The sequence below is a fragment of the Pongo abelii genome, chromosome 14 (assembly GCF_028885655.2).
Source record: "Pongo abelii isolate AG06213 chromosome 14, NHGRI_mPonAbe1-v2.0_pri, whole genome shotgun sequence".
NCBI lineage: Eukaryota > Metazoa > Chordata > Mammalia > Primates > Hominidae > Pongo > Pongo abelii.
In genome coordinates this window covers 98,032,610-98,049,564 of record NC_071999.2, presented here as the reverse complement: position 1 = coordinate 98,049,564, position 16,955 = coordinate 98,032,610, and the positions used below count along the sequence as shown (strand labels likewise).

The 16,955-nt window shown below is 34.8% G+C and overlaps 1 protein-coding gene across 7 annotated transcripts in view; it reads right to left on the bottom strand.

Moving 5' to 3' along the window:
* The window catches only part of GPC5 (glypican 5), a 1,453,242-nt gene that overhangs the window by 914,287 nt on the left and 522,000 nt on the right, over nt 1-16,955 (bottom strand). Inside the window, exon 7 of one of the 7 annotated variants that reach the window (XM_063714993.1) lies at nt 10,352-14,222. The exons of the other annotated variants lie outside the window; for them this stretch is intronic. Within the exon in view, the coding sequence (XP_063571063.1) occupies nt 14,172-14,222 (51 nt within the window). The 3' untranslated portion in view covers nt 10,352-14,171. Of the gene's footprint in view, nt 1-10,351; nt 14,223-16,955 lie in introns of those variants that run through there. 7 annotated transcript variants of the gene reach the window in all.

The window sequence follows — 16,955 nt, the reverse complement described above, 5'->3', positions numbered from 1 at the left end:
GATCATGCTTTTCAATAAAGAATGTAAAATTGTGAGAGGAGAATTAATAAATCTAATTGTTATAGTCACTCAGCTGACATCTTGAAGTGCCTGGAAAATTTCTCACATGAATAATGGGTGAAGAGTCAAAGAATGATTAGTTTGGGGAAAAGAAGACCCGCTGGGGTTTTGGAAAGGGTATGTGTTTGCATTTAGTATTGTTTAGGGTGGTAGCTGTATGGTCCTGACCTTCACATATTTATTGGGCTGCCATGTGTTAGGTGGAAACATAAAACTGTCATTTTTTTTGTAGGACAAAAAAGGCTGAATACTGACAATTTCATATGGTTCCACCTAATAGAAAAGAAAACAGAGTTATCTCTGAATTGTTTATCTAAGGTAGAATTTGGGACAGTACTTAGAATTTATAAAAATTAAATTTTAGACTAAAATAAAATAGATATATCTAGAGTTGTTCAAAAATGAAAATATAGCTGAAATATCAAGCACTATAATGGAGTTCATATAAGAATTCCATGCTTTATATTTGAGGCTGGATATGTGCTTTTTCTTTATTCCTTTCATTTTTATGGATCTAATCTTCTATAATTTTTAAAACATTCTGATAGAGATGTTCTTTGGTGTTCTTTTTTCTCTTGATTTAAAGATCTGCTTTACAACCAAACAGTAAGATTAAACAAAACCAAACAATGCCCATGGCTTCATGGTCATTCTACCCATTTAGAAAGGCCTTGTGCACGACCTGTTATGGGCATCTTGAAATTCTTTGTAATTTTTGAACAAAGGGATCTACATTTTCACTTCTTACTGAGTCCTGAAAATTATGCACCCAATTATAAAGGTACATTAATTCTAGGCCATCAAAGGCTAGCTTATAACTTTCAAATTACATTTGGGAATTGTTCTTATATAACAGCATTTATTGCTCCAAAGATCATTCTGTAATAACTACTAAATAATCTATATCAATGTGCATTTTGAAAACCATGAAAAATTTCTAAAAGTGCTCTGATGTTCTATGTAACAATCATGAAATGTTTCCAAAGTCATAAATAAAAATAATAATAGAATATCTGAGAGACAAAAAGAAAATCTATGATAATATACCAATGCAATTTCTTTAAAATAGATATACATGAAACAAAGAATAAAGGAACAGCAGGAAAATGTACCACTATTGTGGTTACAGCTTCTAGGCAACCCATTAAAATGACAACCAAACACAGGTAGCAACAGATGTATCTACCACCAAATAAAGTGAAATTAAATCAAGTGAAAAATTTCAAATGAAGTAACTGTTCAATGAAAAGGAAAAAGAATAAAAATCACATCTGCTTACACGGCAATGAAACATGAAAGATTCTGCTGAAAGTTTATGTTGAAAATTAAGATGGAGGTAATCTATGCAATTTCACCCAAAAATAGAAAAAAATGAATTAGTAGATCAATGCCAATGTTAATTTTGAAAACCTCAAAAAGAAGAAAATTAAGATGTGGTTGATAGATTCTCTAAGAAAACCCTGCCAAAATTCTAAAGGATACAAAGTCTACTCAATTTAATAACAAATGGCACGTTTCTGTTTCTTAAAAGACATATGCATAATCTGTGAGTGCATCTTCTACTTTAGGGACCATTTGAATTAAAATCCTTACGGTCTTATGTATGTTTTAGAAATATGTACAGTAAATGAATAAAACCTGTAGTTATTTAAGAATAATATTTAAAATTATTTACTAAATCTTTAATATTAAAATAATAGTACATGCCATCCAGTCATAATCCAAAAAGCCAAGGTGATTATGGAGTATTGAGGCTGAGAAAGAGCTAGATCTAAACAAACCTACTCTGGACTTCACTGCTAAGGAAAAGAATTGAGAGGAAAATTTTCAAAACATACTTGTGAGATTTGTGATGAGAAACAATCTGTGAAATATTGCCATTTCTCTGGAGTAAAAATTTTAAATGATTGGTTAGCACAATGTCCCTTTCTCTTCACCTTCACATCTTTCTGCTTTGCAGATCTCAGGCATGCTGAGGCTATAATGTCTTTCCATCTACCTTAGGTTTACTATTTTAAAATTGGTTTTTGATGTTGTTGTGAACATGAATTGTGTCTTAATACAGGAGAATGGGGTGTATATTTCTGAAAGTCCAGAGTTGTAGGGACAAAGAAGGGATTTCTGGAGTCCCTTACGTGCCTGCTCACAGAGGTTTCCTTCCTGATATTGTCAACTTCTAGAATTCTTGCTCTGGCTCCATTTTAAAGCCCTGAGCACAGTTAAGTGTCTTTTCCTGTCCCTCATTTACGCTACCATGAGGCTCCTTTGTAACATGAAATGTGCAGTGTGACCAATTGTTGGCTGCCCAAACAAACAAACTTTAGGACTTTTCACTCTGGCCTCCTATACTGAAACATTACTCACATTTAGTAAAGGAAGGGGCACTCTGTTAAAACTCACATTCTCTCTTTACTTTATGGAGTCATACAGAGTTATTCCACTAAGTCCTTTTGCTTCATCCCATGGAGACCATCCTATGAAAATTGAATTTATATGAAAGCAGGTAGAGAGAATACTCATTAAAGTCATTTACAACAACTTCAACTGTCTCCAAGTGGAACAGATATTTAGAGAACAATCTGGCAGATTAGGATGGGGAAAGAGAGTGGCTGATGCATGCAGAGAAGTAGAAATATTGTTCTTCTTGTTAAGAGTCTGTTTATCAGGTTAAACACAGTCAAGTGATCATTCAGTTGAGTCTAATAGTTCAGTTACTGAGAACAGATGGAGAATATGTGGATATGTGTCTGTGTGTACACCCACATGCAAAATCAGTTGCCCTGACTTTATCTTCCTTACATCAATCTATTTATTGATTTTGATAGGAAGAGTATGTATTTTAGATACCTCAAGAATATCTCCTGAAATACTTCCATATTCTTGTCCTTTGAAGAATCGTTTTAAAGGAAGAAAAATAATTATTAGCAAAGAATCCATTTTCCCAATGACTCCATTTTCATCACCTTATCCCAGTGATAAAATTCATGGCTTGGGAAGAGAGGGATGTCTGCAATGCCTATCTATACCATGTAGCTACACCATTAGTTTTAATAGCCTGTTCACTTGAACAATTTCTAAGTATGTGGTAAAAGAAACTAAACTAAAATAATAATACATTATATTTGAAAACACCAGTATCCTGTAAGCAAAACTTCCATAAGTAGTTCTTCCTAGATTGAAACTAGAACTAACCCATTTCCAAAATCATCTATATTTTTCTGAAGACAAAAAAAAAGTTGCTACAGATAATTGCCATAGACTGCAAATATTCTAATTTATACAATAGTTCTCTCTTGTTGCATGTTGTGTAGATAAATATAATGCATCAATATTAGAATAGTATATATTGTTATTAAATGTTAATGCAGAATTCTAAATTTTCTAGCATTCACGGAAAAGCAAACTACTGATAATAAATAGTATTTAAAGAGAAATCTTATCTACTACAATAAATTGAGAAATCCAGGATATTAAGACCACAAAAATGATTGTTTAGATGATTTAATTATAGCACAACAGGCTTTTCTGCTGATAATGTTATAATTACATCTTAATAACCCAATCTTAACAAAAATTAGAATACAAATGATGAGTACAAAAATCCATCTCATTTGTAGCTCAGACTAGTATTTCAAATGTAATTTCTCTATTAGTAATTTAGTTTGATTTTTATAATTCATTAGAACAAATCAATAACTGACTTAGAAATCACTTCTATGATTTTAAGTATTTTTCCACAGAAACATTAACAATACCACAAGCATTAAAATATTGAGAAATATTTGTATATGATGATTTCAGTGGATGTTCCTTTCCTCATCTAATAAATTCTAACATAAAGTTTTCAGATCTGTACACAAAGATGGATCATAAAAAATACAATCATGGTACAAACTATGTAGCAATTTTATGAATGTGGAGAAAGAGTTCAAATAGTACTTTTGTACTGTACTGTGTCCATGCAAAGCCTCATTCAAAAAAACTAAAACAATACTGAATTTATTATGTTAAAATCTTTAAGGACACTCTGGTAGATGAGATCATTTTTCTGCATTTGTTCACACTCTCCCCTATCTTCATATCTAAGGGACAGATATAATTCCCCACTCCTTGACTTCGATCCTTGCTGTGTGACTTTGCTTAAGCCAAAGGGGTAGCTTAGAGGACTTAAGGCAACAGAAGCCGGCATGTTTTTGCACAGGCAGGTTGCACTCCTGACTTTTGCCATAACAATAATGTGCTTCAAGTACCTGGGGGCACTGAAGAGGATAACAAATATATGGAACAGGTCTGGATATCAGCTGCGGCTTCAAGACAATGCTAGGCAAACCCAGCCTAGATCAACTGAACTGCGTCTGACCAGAGGTGCATGAACAACAACAAAAAATGCTTATTAATATACTCCAAAGCTTTTCATCGATTTTTTTTTTTTTTTTAGATGGAGTCTCACTCTGTCACCCAGCCTGGAGTACAGTGGTGCGATCTTGGCTCACTGCAACCTCTGCCTCCCAGGTTCAAGTGATTCTCCTGCCTCAGCCTCCCGAGTAGCTGGGACTACAGGTGCATGCCACCATGCCTGGCTAATTTTTTGTATTTTTAGTATAGATGGGGTTTCACCATGTTAGTTAGGATGGACTTGATCTCCTAACCTCGTGATCCACCTGCCTTACCTCCCAAAGTGCTGGGATTACAGGCGTGAGCCACTGCACCCGGCTATTTTGCATAGATTTTTTAATGCAGAATCATCGTGGCAATGGCTGTTGGCTACCAAGGTGCCATCGTTCAATATTCCTGTCATTCAGTCATCACATCTACTATGTGTAAGCCATAATATCTTCTAAAATGAATTATAATTATATTCTAATTGAAGTAAATGGTATCACAATATTTCACTAAGTAATCTCAACCAGTTTATTCTCTGTTCCATCTCAAATTGGAATGCCTTCTGAGTTCCTATAATTGTGACTAATTCTCTGAGACTAGATCAGAAATATCACTATAAACTGTGAAACCTACAAAGGGGATTCCTCTTTTTTCTTTTTATTATAGAGATGCTTTTTCATTTGTTTTTGCAAGCAAGTATGGTCTTAATAAATTTTGTATGCCCATACCTAGGAGAGCCCCTGATTCATAATAAGACCTCAATAAGATTTGTTGAATAAAGTGAAAATATTATTTTCAGCTTTCCTTCACCACTTTTTTCAAAACAGACTAGTTCATAACTGAAATAGGCATTGTTTCTAGAAAACAATCACTCCAGCTGATCCCCTCATTTAATCATTTTTGTGCTCCCTGAATCTATCATAATACCTAGCACCTAGTGGGTAAGGAATCAATGTTTGTTCACTGAATTCATGGAAGGATGAGTGAAGGAAACAATACAGGAATTTTAAAATTATAATGCAAGATTGAAAGCGTATTACTTGTCATTAGAGTGATTTTAAACAGTTAAGTATATGATAAATAGGAGGATTTACTTTCCTGCTTCATTTAAATTTTAAATATAGTGATCAAGGTAATTATGATTTTCATTCATTTATTCAATAAATATATATTTCATATTTTTTATATCACATGATTGATACTGGTTAAAGACATTTCAATGGCATTACACATAAAGTTTTGTTTTAAATTTACAATATCTTGAAATTTTTCTCTTGTTAAAAATCCACGAAGTGGCCGGGCACAGTGGCTCATGCCTGTAATCCCAGCACTTTGGGAGGCTGAGGTGGGTGGATCACGAGGTCAGGAGATCGAGACCATCCTGGTTAACACGGTGAAACCTCACCTTTACTAAATATACAAAAAATTAGCTGGGTGTGTTGGCAGGCACCTGTACTCCCAGCTACTACGGAGGCTGAAGCAGGAGAATGGCGTGAACCCGGGAGGCGGAGCTTGCAGAGAGCCGCTGCACTCCAGCCTTGGAGACAGCAAGACACCGCCTCAAAAAAAAAAAAAAAAATCATGAAGTATATTTATAGGTTGGGAAATATACATTTTAAAATGTCAGATAATATTTTTATTTTCTATTTTATTTTATGATTTTTTTTTTTGATACAAGATCTCACTATGTCAACCCAGGCTGGAATGCAGTGGCATAATCACGGCTCACCACAACCTGAACCTCCCAGGCCCAGGTGATTCTCCTACCTCAGCCTCCTGAGTAGCTAGGACTACAGGTGCCCGCCACCATGCCAAGCTAATGCTTTACTTTTTTTTTTTTTTTTTTTTTGTAGGGATGGGTTTTCACCATGTTGCCCAGGCTGGTCTCAAACTCCTGGGCTCAAGCAATCTGCCAGCCTCGGCCTCCCAAAGTGTTAGGATTACACTGCAGGCATAAGCCATCACTCTAGGCCAGATAACGATACTTTTTCAAGAACAGGTAAAACATTGTCTTTTAATGAATTAGTGCAGAAGCATGAAAAAATCTATTATGAGCAAATCTGTGAAACAGGCATTGAAATTAGTATTCTAACAAGACTTTTGTGCTTTTGAATGATACAAAATAATTTTGCTACTCAATTCTCGTTAATAATAATGACAATACAGTAACTTAAATCAGAATTAAGTATGAATAACTTGCTTTGATATGTTTGTGGTATGTTTCACTTATTTTTTAAGAAGGCAAATTATTAAATTTAAACTCTCTATATATGTAAAGAGTGCATATCAAATATTTTTGAAACCCTGAAGAATTAGGTCTTCATTTCAATAGTTATTGTCTTAAGAATATACTTATTTTCTAGAAACATTGAGCCTCTTCTTGGGTAATGTGATTCTTTTAAAAATTTTGAAAGGATTTTCTTATTAAATTAAAAATGAATGTATACAATAGGAAGTTACTAGGACAGAGTGAATTTAGCAACTATCTTGCTTTGTTGTATGTGTCTTATAAATTAAAATTATATTTCATAATTAAAAGCCGACAAGCTCATTTGCTTTTATAAGACTAAGAGAAAAGGAGTATTAAATGAAGTTAAATTAGATTTTACCATCTGTTTAATAAGTTTCAGGCCTGGTTTGATAATATATTCCCAGACATATAATTTAAAAATGATCTTTTTCAGAACTAGTAATTGACATGATAGTAGCTAGGTATATAAATGCCTGTTCAGACTCATTACTATAAAACTCATGATTTGTTTTATTGCTAATGAAACTGATTAAGTTTCAATCACATCAATGTGAAACATATAACGCAAAACTTACATTCATAAGGTGTATCATATTTCATAAGTTTATTATAATGCACATTTTAATTTACTTAATTTGGTTTTTAATGGAACTATATAGTATTTATTTCACTTCTTCAATATTCTATGCCATAGAAACTTTCCTACTGATTCCCTACAAGCATATTCCTCTTATAAGTCAGCCTACTTTCAAGGTGCATTAACTGCTTCAAAACTATAGGGGGCCATCTGGTTAAGTGCTGCTGAACTGCAAGAAATATATCCAGGAATTGCTCTGCTCTGACAAACTACGTCGTCAAAGCACATTCATAAAATGACATTCAAGTGATTACAGAGTACATTTATTGAGTCTGCAAAACATTATGGACTCATATATACCTGCAGAAAGGTGAGAATATGCATGAGCCAGTCAAAAACTATGTATGGCAAAGGAGTGCTCTAAAAGATCATTAGAGAGATAGAGAGATTGATTGATTGATTGATTGATTGTGCATACTCAACCTTAGGGTAACTGGAGTTAAGTTGCCAGAGGTTCCCAGAGAAGACTGCACCTGGTTTTAAAAATAATAGATAACAAGAATAGAAAATCTGGTTTACTGGAAAGCCTTATGAACTACTATGACCTTAGGATCCCAGAATTCAATGGAGGGTGGTAGAACTATGAATTTAAGTTAACACCCAGAAAAAGCTAGAGAGGTTTCTCTAGAGCATTTAGTTAGAGTAAGATCTGCCAAATTCAGACTGAAAAATTACACAAGTTTGTGAGATATGGCTCAACATTCAGATAGAAAAGACAGTATAGGGTCAGAAACAATCAAGAACAGTGGAAGAACCTAGATACCTGGGTACAGAAAATGGGTGCAAACAAAGAAAGTTGACTGTAGATCTCACTCAATAATCCAATTTTTCAATGCTTTGATTTTTGTTTTTTTATCTCTAGAGAAGTGCTCTTATAAGTTAGTTACAGAGTGCCAAGGAACATAAGAATACATGTGTTCTATGTTGGGAGAAACTGAGACATAACGAATGACTAAGAGTTACAGAGAAAAAGATATAATTGGTGTTTTTCAAGTCAAAGTAATAATTTTCTTTTAAAAAGACAAAGTGGAAGACCCAGAAATTAAGAAAGAGTCTGGAATATTGAAATAATTGAGTGAGGAGTGTGTGTGGCAGAAAGAGTATATACCAGGTTAGTGCAGACAAGGGGAACAATTAGCAGATGAGGCTGTAAAGGTCCATAGAAATCATGATGCAAAGTTTGCCTTTAGTTTTTTTTAAAAAAGTTTATATTTATCAGAGTACTAAATATACCTAGTTAATAATAAAAGTACCAAAATACTTATATTTTTAAAGACAACATTCTTATGCACAAGCTCTTTATACACTATGCTTCCTGCTCCTGGAGACAATCATAATCAACCTGATTAATTGCTCTGGAATTAATTTTACATGTCTAAATCATTTGCCTTTAGTTGGCAGTTTTTCTGTTTTTGGTTTATCAACTCTTGGCAATGCTTATTGATTTTCTGTTTTACCACCAAGTCCCTACTTTCCTTTTCCTCACCCATATTATAGTTTTGGCAAAGTTTTGTTTTGGTTTTTGTTTGGTTTTGAGACAGGGTCCTTACTCTGTCCCCCAGGCTGGAGTGCAGTGGTGTGATCACAGCTCACTGCAGCCTTGAACTCCTAGGCTCAAAAGACCCTCCCACCTCAGCCTCTGGAGTAGCTAGGATAGGACTACAGGCATACATCACCATGCCTGGCTTGTGTTTCTTTCTTTCTTTCTTTTTTTTTTTTTTTTTTTTTTAGAGGCAGTCTTGCTGTGTTGCCCAGGCTAGTCTCAAACTCTTGGCTTTAAGTGACCTTACCATGTTAGGCTCCCAACATGCTGGGATTATAGACATGAGCCACCCCATCTGCCATAGTTTCGGCAAAGTTCTTTATTAAAGTAATAGTTTTTCCTACAAAAACAGTATTCATTTTTAGGGTAATACTATACTGATTTTTTTTACGGAAATCTTTTTGATATCCTATAATTTATAATTGTCATAGTATCTATCCATTTGCATAGTTTTTCTTGTATCTGTCACATCTTTCTAAGTATTTATTTCATTTTTTCTCAAGTGCTCTAGCAGATCTGTCAAATGCTTAGCAGTATCTTTTCCGTATGTTCAAACCCATCACTTTAAGTTATTAATTTTTTTTTGGCTTAGAAAATTTCCTCTCACAGTCATCCTTTTTCCCATTCTTATGTATTCAATGTTATGTTTCCTGGACCCCATATCTTCTTATTTCTTGGTTACTCCTTTTGTCAGCAGCTCTATACAAAAGGTTTACAGAAAATAAAGTTGGTCCGGGAGCGATGGCTCATGACTATAATCCCAACACTCTGGGAGGCCGAGGCAGATGAATCACCTGAGGTCAAGAGTTGGAGACCAGCCTGGCCAACACAGTGAAAACCCATCTCTACTAAAAATACAAAAATTAGCCAGGCATGATGGTGCACTTCTGTAATCCCAGCTACAGGAGAGGCTGAGGCATAAGAATCACTTGAACGCAGGAGACAGAGTTGCAGAGAGTCAGGATCCCACCAGTGGACTCCAGCCTGGGCGACAGAGAGAAACTCTATCTCAAAAAAAAAAAAAAAAAAGAGAGAGAGAGATTTAAAAAAAGGATAAAGTGGTATAAGTTGCATATCCTCCCCTGAAATCTATTGAATCTACCCTAACACTTGATTGCTGATAATTTAACTGAGTATATGCTTTCAGATCAGAAATCCATTGTCTCATAATTTGAAGGCATTTTTTATGCATTGTCTTCTAGTATTCCTGCTGAGATACAGCTACAAATCTGATGCCTGCTTTTTTATGCAATCTATTTTGGGTTTCTTGGTTTATTTCTCGGAAAATTTTAATATCTTTTGTTCATCACCAATATTCAGAAATTTCACAATGATTACTTTGTGTGTGTATGTTTATGCATGTCTGTGTGTGTGTAAGCATGTGTGTTTTCATTCATTGTGATGGTCACTGTGGGTTCAGTAGGGAGTCATGACTCTTCATTTCTGAAAATGATTGATATATTATTTACTTGATAAATTCATTCTCTTTATTAGTTTAGTTCTGTTCTCCAACATTCTTATTATTTGGATCCCCTAAAATGAAATTCAAATGTCTCATCATTTTGTTTCCTATTACTTTCTCTTTTTGTGTGTTACGATTTTTTAATATGTCTTTGATTTTACCTTCCAATGCTCCTACTGAATTTTTAATTTTTAATATATTTATTTTCTGAAGTTCTTTTTTATTTTCTTATTGATTCTTTGGAAGCAATTTATTATCTTAAGAATGCAGTCTATTTTCTCATTTTCTGGAGGCTATTCATATAGGTTTGTGGTATTTTCTTCTGTACTGTCTGTTTTCTGTATTTGCTCATTTCTTTCTTTTTTCCCTTTGCATTTACATTTTTCATATTGTCCTTTAATGTGCAGTGATCATTGAATGTCCATTGATACTGTGCATTAGAGGCTATCTGGAAATTGTTCTATGTAGATAGGGTATAGTAAAGGATTTCACCATAGATGGGGAGTTACCTTCCCACTGGATAGAGATCCAGACAGTACATGGAATTATTATGTGTAGAATTGATCAGTTGCTTCAAAGAAGAGTCATTTAATTTTCTGCATGGACTGCGTGTACTGGCATGCCAGCATTCTGAAAATAGGCAGGCCAGTATGTGAACTGTCATTTAGTTTATCTACTTCCTTCTCTAGGACTCATTCTGCCCTCTATTCTGGCTGGAATTTTGAACCAGGAGTCTTCCTGGTACATTTTTTTTTTCCCAGAAAGACTGCAAAGGAGAAAGTGGAGGAGAGTTATCTGGGGTGCAATGCTGGCCTGAGAAGTTAAGCAATACACACCTGTCTTTCGCATATTTCCATGTATCCTAGGTGTTGCCAGATGACTTGTCTCACTTATTATAAGTAAACTTCTATGAATATAAGTGAATTGTAACATGTGGCCAAATTTTCACATTTAACCAAAAGCCTTAAAGACTATATTTCATCACAACAGCATAGTGATTAACTAAATGGTTTTAAATAGGTATTGACATGATCAGTCCATCAACTGTCTGCTAATTTTCTATTGGATTCTGCTGCAAATGATAACTAGTGACTTTACTTTGGCAAGAGTATTTGACAGCATTGTGTGGTTCAACAACTGTAAGAGAGGAAACGGAGAAGGCACACAAAGAAAACTTTCTTGGGGCATTTTCTGGACCAGTGATTGTAAAATTGGTTTGAAAACTGTTGTTCTAATCTAGATAGGAATTGGTAGTTGTCTCAAATAGCACGGTGGACATAGAGAAAGGGAAATGGACAGGATAAACAGGAGACAAAATTAAGACTGTAGTAATGGATTAGCAATAAGTAAAAAAGAAGAATTAAAGATGACACCCAAGAAATAGGCTTAGGCACCTGGAAAGAACAGAAGGAGGAGCAAATTAGGGGAAGGGAGAAGTAATTAGGATGGAATTCTGTTCTGGCCATGTTGATTTTGACATTTCAGGTTGCTAACCCAATACAACGGTAGACTGAAGCATCTGAAACTCAGGAGAAACATCTTGGAAGGAGATAATTAAGCAGCTATCGTGAAGCCATGACAAAGGGAAATGCAGAGAAGGAGGGAAGATGAGAAGATAAATGGGACTGCGTAGGAACCCAGAAAAAGCATAGCATTTAAAGGAAATAAAGAGATACATGAAGATCCTGGAATGAAAGAAATCAAACATATTGGTGAGAAATCAAGAGAGTGAGAGCAAAGAGAAAGAGGTAAGCAACATGGATAAGTGCTGTTAAACAAGCCAGTGAGATAAGAACTGAAAAAAAGGCTATTGGTTTCTGAAAATAAAAAAGAAAATCAGTGAGCTTAGCAAAAGTATTTCAGGGGAATGATGGAGGCAGCAATCAGACAGAAGTGTGTTGGGAAATTAACAGTCGGTGAAGAATTAAAAAGAGCAAAACTGATAAAACTTGCAGACATTGGGATATCAAAAAAAAAGATAATTATCTAGCACAATATTTGCAAAATCCTCAGAATCAGAATTGTGTTATATTGACATAAATCATTATTAGTTTACTGATTAATGGTTTATGTCAGTATTAAGGAGATGTTCTATATACAAATGAAAACTGATGTTCTGATAAAGTAGTAAAAGATATGATATGGCATGGCTGTGTCCTCACCCAAAATCTCATCTTGAATTATAATCTCTATAATACCCACATGTCAAGGGCAGGACCAGGAAGAAGTAATTGAATCATGGGGGTGGTTTCCCTTATGCTGTTCTTGTGATAGTGAGTGCGTCTCATGGGTCTGATGGCATTAAAAGTGTCTGACATTTCCCCTGTTTACACTCATTCTCTCTCCTGCCATCCTGTGAAGAGGTGCCTTCTGTCATAATTGTAAGTTTCCTGAGGCCTCCCCAGCAATGCAAAACTGTGAGTCAATTAAACCTCTTTTCTTTATAAATTACCCAGTCTCAGGAATTTCTTCATAGCAGCATGAGAACAGACTAATACGGTAAAAATTGGTACCAAGGTAATGAGGCGCTGCTGTAAAGATATACCCCAAAATGTGGAAGTGACTTTGGAACTGGGTAACAGTCAGAGGTTGACACAGTTTGGAGGGCTCAGAAGAAGACAGATGATGTTAGAAAATTTGGAACTTCCTGGAGACTTGTTGAATGGTTTTGACCAAAATACTGATAGTGATATGGACAATGAAGTCCAACCTGAGGTGGTCTCGTGTGGAGATGAGGAACTTGTTGGGAACTGGAGTAAAGGTGATTCTTTCTATGCTTTAGCAGAGAAAGAATTTTGCCCCTGCTCTAGAGATCTGTGGAACTTTGAACTTGAGAGAGATGATTTAGGGTATTGGGCAGAAGAAATTTCTAATTGGCAAAGCATTCAAGAGGAAGCAGAGCAGGACAGTGCAGAAGGGAAATGTGAGGTTGGACCCCCACACAGAATCTCCTCTGGGGCACTGATTAGTGGAGCTGTGAGAAGAGAGCCATTGTCCTCCAGCCTCCAGAATGGTAGATCCACCAACAGCTTGGACCCTATGCCTGACAAAGGTGCAGGCACTCAATGCCAGCCCACGAAAGCAGCTGGGGAGGGTGTGGGGGGCCTGTACCTCACAAAGCCACAGGGCAGGAATTGTCCAAGGCCATGGGAACCCACCTCTTGCATCAGTGTGACCTGGATGTGAGACATAGTGTCAAAGGAGATCATTGGGAACTTTAAGGTTTAATAACTGCCCTATTGGATTTCAGACTTGCATGGGACCTGTAGCTTCTTAGTTTTGGCCAATTTATCCCATTTGGAATGGGTGTATTTACCCAATGCCTGTACCCCCATTGCATCTAGGAAGTAACTACTGGCTTTTGATTTTACAGGCTCATAGGTGGAAGGGACTTGCCTTGTCTTAAATGAGACTTTGGACTTGGACTTTTGGGTTAATGCTAGAATTAGTTAAAATTTTGGGGAACTATTGGAAAGGCATGATTGTGTTTTGAAATGTGAGGACTTGAGATTTGGAAGAAGCCAGGGGCAGAATGATATGGTTTGGCTGTGTCTCCACCCAAAATCTCATCTTCGATTATGATTTCCATAATCCCCATATGTCAAGGGTGGGATCAGGTGGAAGTAATTGAATCAAGGGGGTGGTTTCCGATGCTGTTTTCATGGTAGTGAGTGAGTCTCACAGATTTGATGGTTTTATAATTGTCTGGCATTTCCTCTGCTTGCACTCATTCTCTCTTCTGCAGCTCTGTGAAGAGGTGGCTTCTGTCATGATTGTAAGGTTCCTGAGGACTCCCCAGCAATGCAGAACTGTCAGTCAATTAAACCTCTTTTCTTTATAAATTACCCAGTCTCAAGTATTTCTTCACAGCAGCCTGAGAACAAACCTAATACAATATATTTATCAATATTATAGTATATCAATAAATGCCGTCGTATAATATGTTATCTTTTGGGAGTGGCTTCTTTCAGCTAGTATAACATATTTAAGGTTTGTCCACATTGTAGCATATGCCACTGTTTTGATCTTCTTTATTCGCAAATAATATTGCACTGTATGGACATATCTCATTTTATTTATATAGTCATCAACTGGGGAACATTTGAGTTGTTTCTTTTTTTGGATACTATGAACAACATTGGTATGAACAATCACATACAAGTTTTTGTGTAGACACGTATTTCCTTTCTCTTGAGTATGTACCTAGATATGGAATTGCTGGGTCATAATGGTTAACATTTTGAGAAACTGTCAATTTTTTTTTCCATAGTGGTTGCACACTTTTACATTCCCATCAGCAATGTTTGAGAGTTCCACTTTCTCTGCATCTCTACAACACTTATTACCTGTCATTTTTATTATACATTAAAATTAAATTGAGGCTTAAGCTATTAAGTAAAGTAACTATGGATATACAGTTAGTGCCTATAAAAGCTGGAATTTAGCCACATGCCTTGTGCTAACTCAGAAGTCATGTTCTTTAGCACATTACTATATTGTAGCAAGCATGTTTTATTGAGACTGAAGGAAAGTTATTTCGTTTGGTTTTTTAATTCTTTGAAATTACTGGATGAACACATGTCTAGTAATTGTCAAAAATATTATTTTCCTCACTTATTCTAGTTGTTTAAATTAAAATGCTGAACACTTACCTTTTAGATTTTATAATTCTTGACAATTTAAATTTCAGTGACTTCAGTTTTTAAAAAGAAATATGAATTCAGTGGGAGCTGATTATAATTTGGAACCTCTTTTGTGAAATAAACCATATTTCAAAATATTTTAAGCAGAAACATATAAAAGTTTTAGCCTATAAATTACCAGAATTTTTCCTAGTCATCTAAATAAAAAATATAAAAGTTTTACATTTTAATGTTCTTTCAACATTTTATGAACAGTAAACCTGGCAGATAAACAGCTCAAGTCTTAATGGAAATGATAACATGTAAAATCAGCAGCATCCACATAAATGAAAAGTCAAATTTTTATCCAACACAAAACTATTACATATGCTTTAATCAAAAAGAAATTACCAATGGCCAATCCCAATCCCACTACTTTCAAAAAAAAAAGTTCTCAAACTTTCCTTTCCAGTTGATTGTACACTGATTGAAATGGTTGTTTTATGCAGACAATTGATTTTTTTAAATGAAATGTCTAATAGTGAAGTCAGTGCATTACACCACCCATTCCAGAAAGCAGCCTTCCATTGAATTTACTCAGACAAACTAATTGCTAAATTAGATGACCATTGAAAGTTATTGAGTGCACATCCAACACTTTCTTCTGAACCAAAAGATAACTAACTAAATCTGTTTTGATCACTACTGCATTGCTAATTCAAATCAAGAACTGTTTGTTTCTCTGGAATATTAGTATCATAAGCCTGGGGATGAGACAATGTCATGTAATGGAGTTGCGGGGAAAGGAGTCAGAGTGTCGTGGCAATTCTCCATCCAAGGGAAAGAGTCTATAGAAGTGAAATAAGTTCACAGAATCAGCTGACATGCTATGGTCAAAGAATTTGCGATTAGCAACTGACCAATCAATTATGATTAACTCATTCTGTATGACTATCATAGGCTATAAACAATAGGAAAGGATGTTTATAAAATTCATTTTATAGCAAGTGATTTAATGATAAAAGCTTGGACAGTTTTCAGAATTCAAAAATTCAGAGATACTAACATTTTTAAAAACTCCTGTGATTGTGGTGTGTGTGTGTGTGTGTGTGTAAACATTACCTGTGTAACCATCTATTGAGATTTAAATTAGAACCTTTTCTCAGTGTATCACAGTTCTAAAGTTATATTTATTATATCAGTATCCTAAGAACAGAGTGAAAAAAAGACTAAGAGATAATTTAGCACAGTCTTTTTCTACTAAAATCAGAGTGTCTCTCATCTCTGCCTGAATCCACTCCATCATTATTATTGGGATACATATTATAGAATATCTACTTATTTTGTGGATTTAGGCAATGGGTATGATTATTGCTTTCTTCACATCTAAAAATCAAATTTATATTGCACATGAAGACATTTTGTAAATAAGTTTTGGTCTCTATAAAAATGAATATTTAATAGAAACTTAATACTCTTTTATGTTATTTGAATCATTAGGTTTAAGGAAATAAAATGTTTCTTAAATCTACTACTTTTAACAACACTGTAACACTTATTGGTTTTGCAATAAAATAAATCTAGAAAATTGCTGTGATATTACTTTTTCGGTTTCATATTGAAAGTAGGTAAATTAATTTCTAAGCAATGGGGCATTATAATTCTCAACTAACAGTGTCAGCAGTTAGGATTTTAACTGCTGACATTTTCTTTGAAAAATGATGGATGTCATTTAGTGTTTAAAGATAAATTGCTGCATAACTGTGACTCTTTTGCTGACAACTTTGCCATAAACAAACCAAGAAATTGTTTGTTTTTTCTTGTTGTTTTTTCTTGTTGGTCATAATATGACCAAGAAATTTCAAAGTAAGTTTGCTAGGTGAGCAAATCTAAATTAAAAAGGCCCTCATATTTCCTCAATCAGATATACTAAGATCAACCAAGTGTTGTTTTCAATCTATAATATTAAACGGCAATTGAGTCTGACTCAAACATCT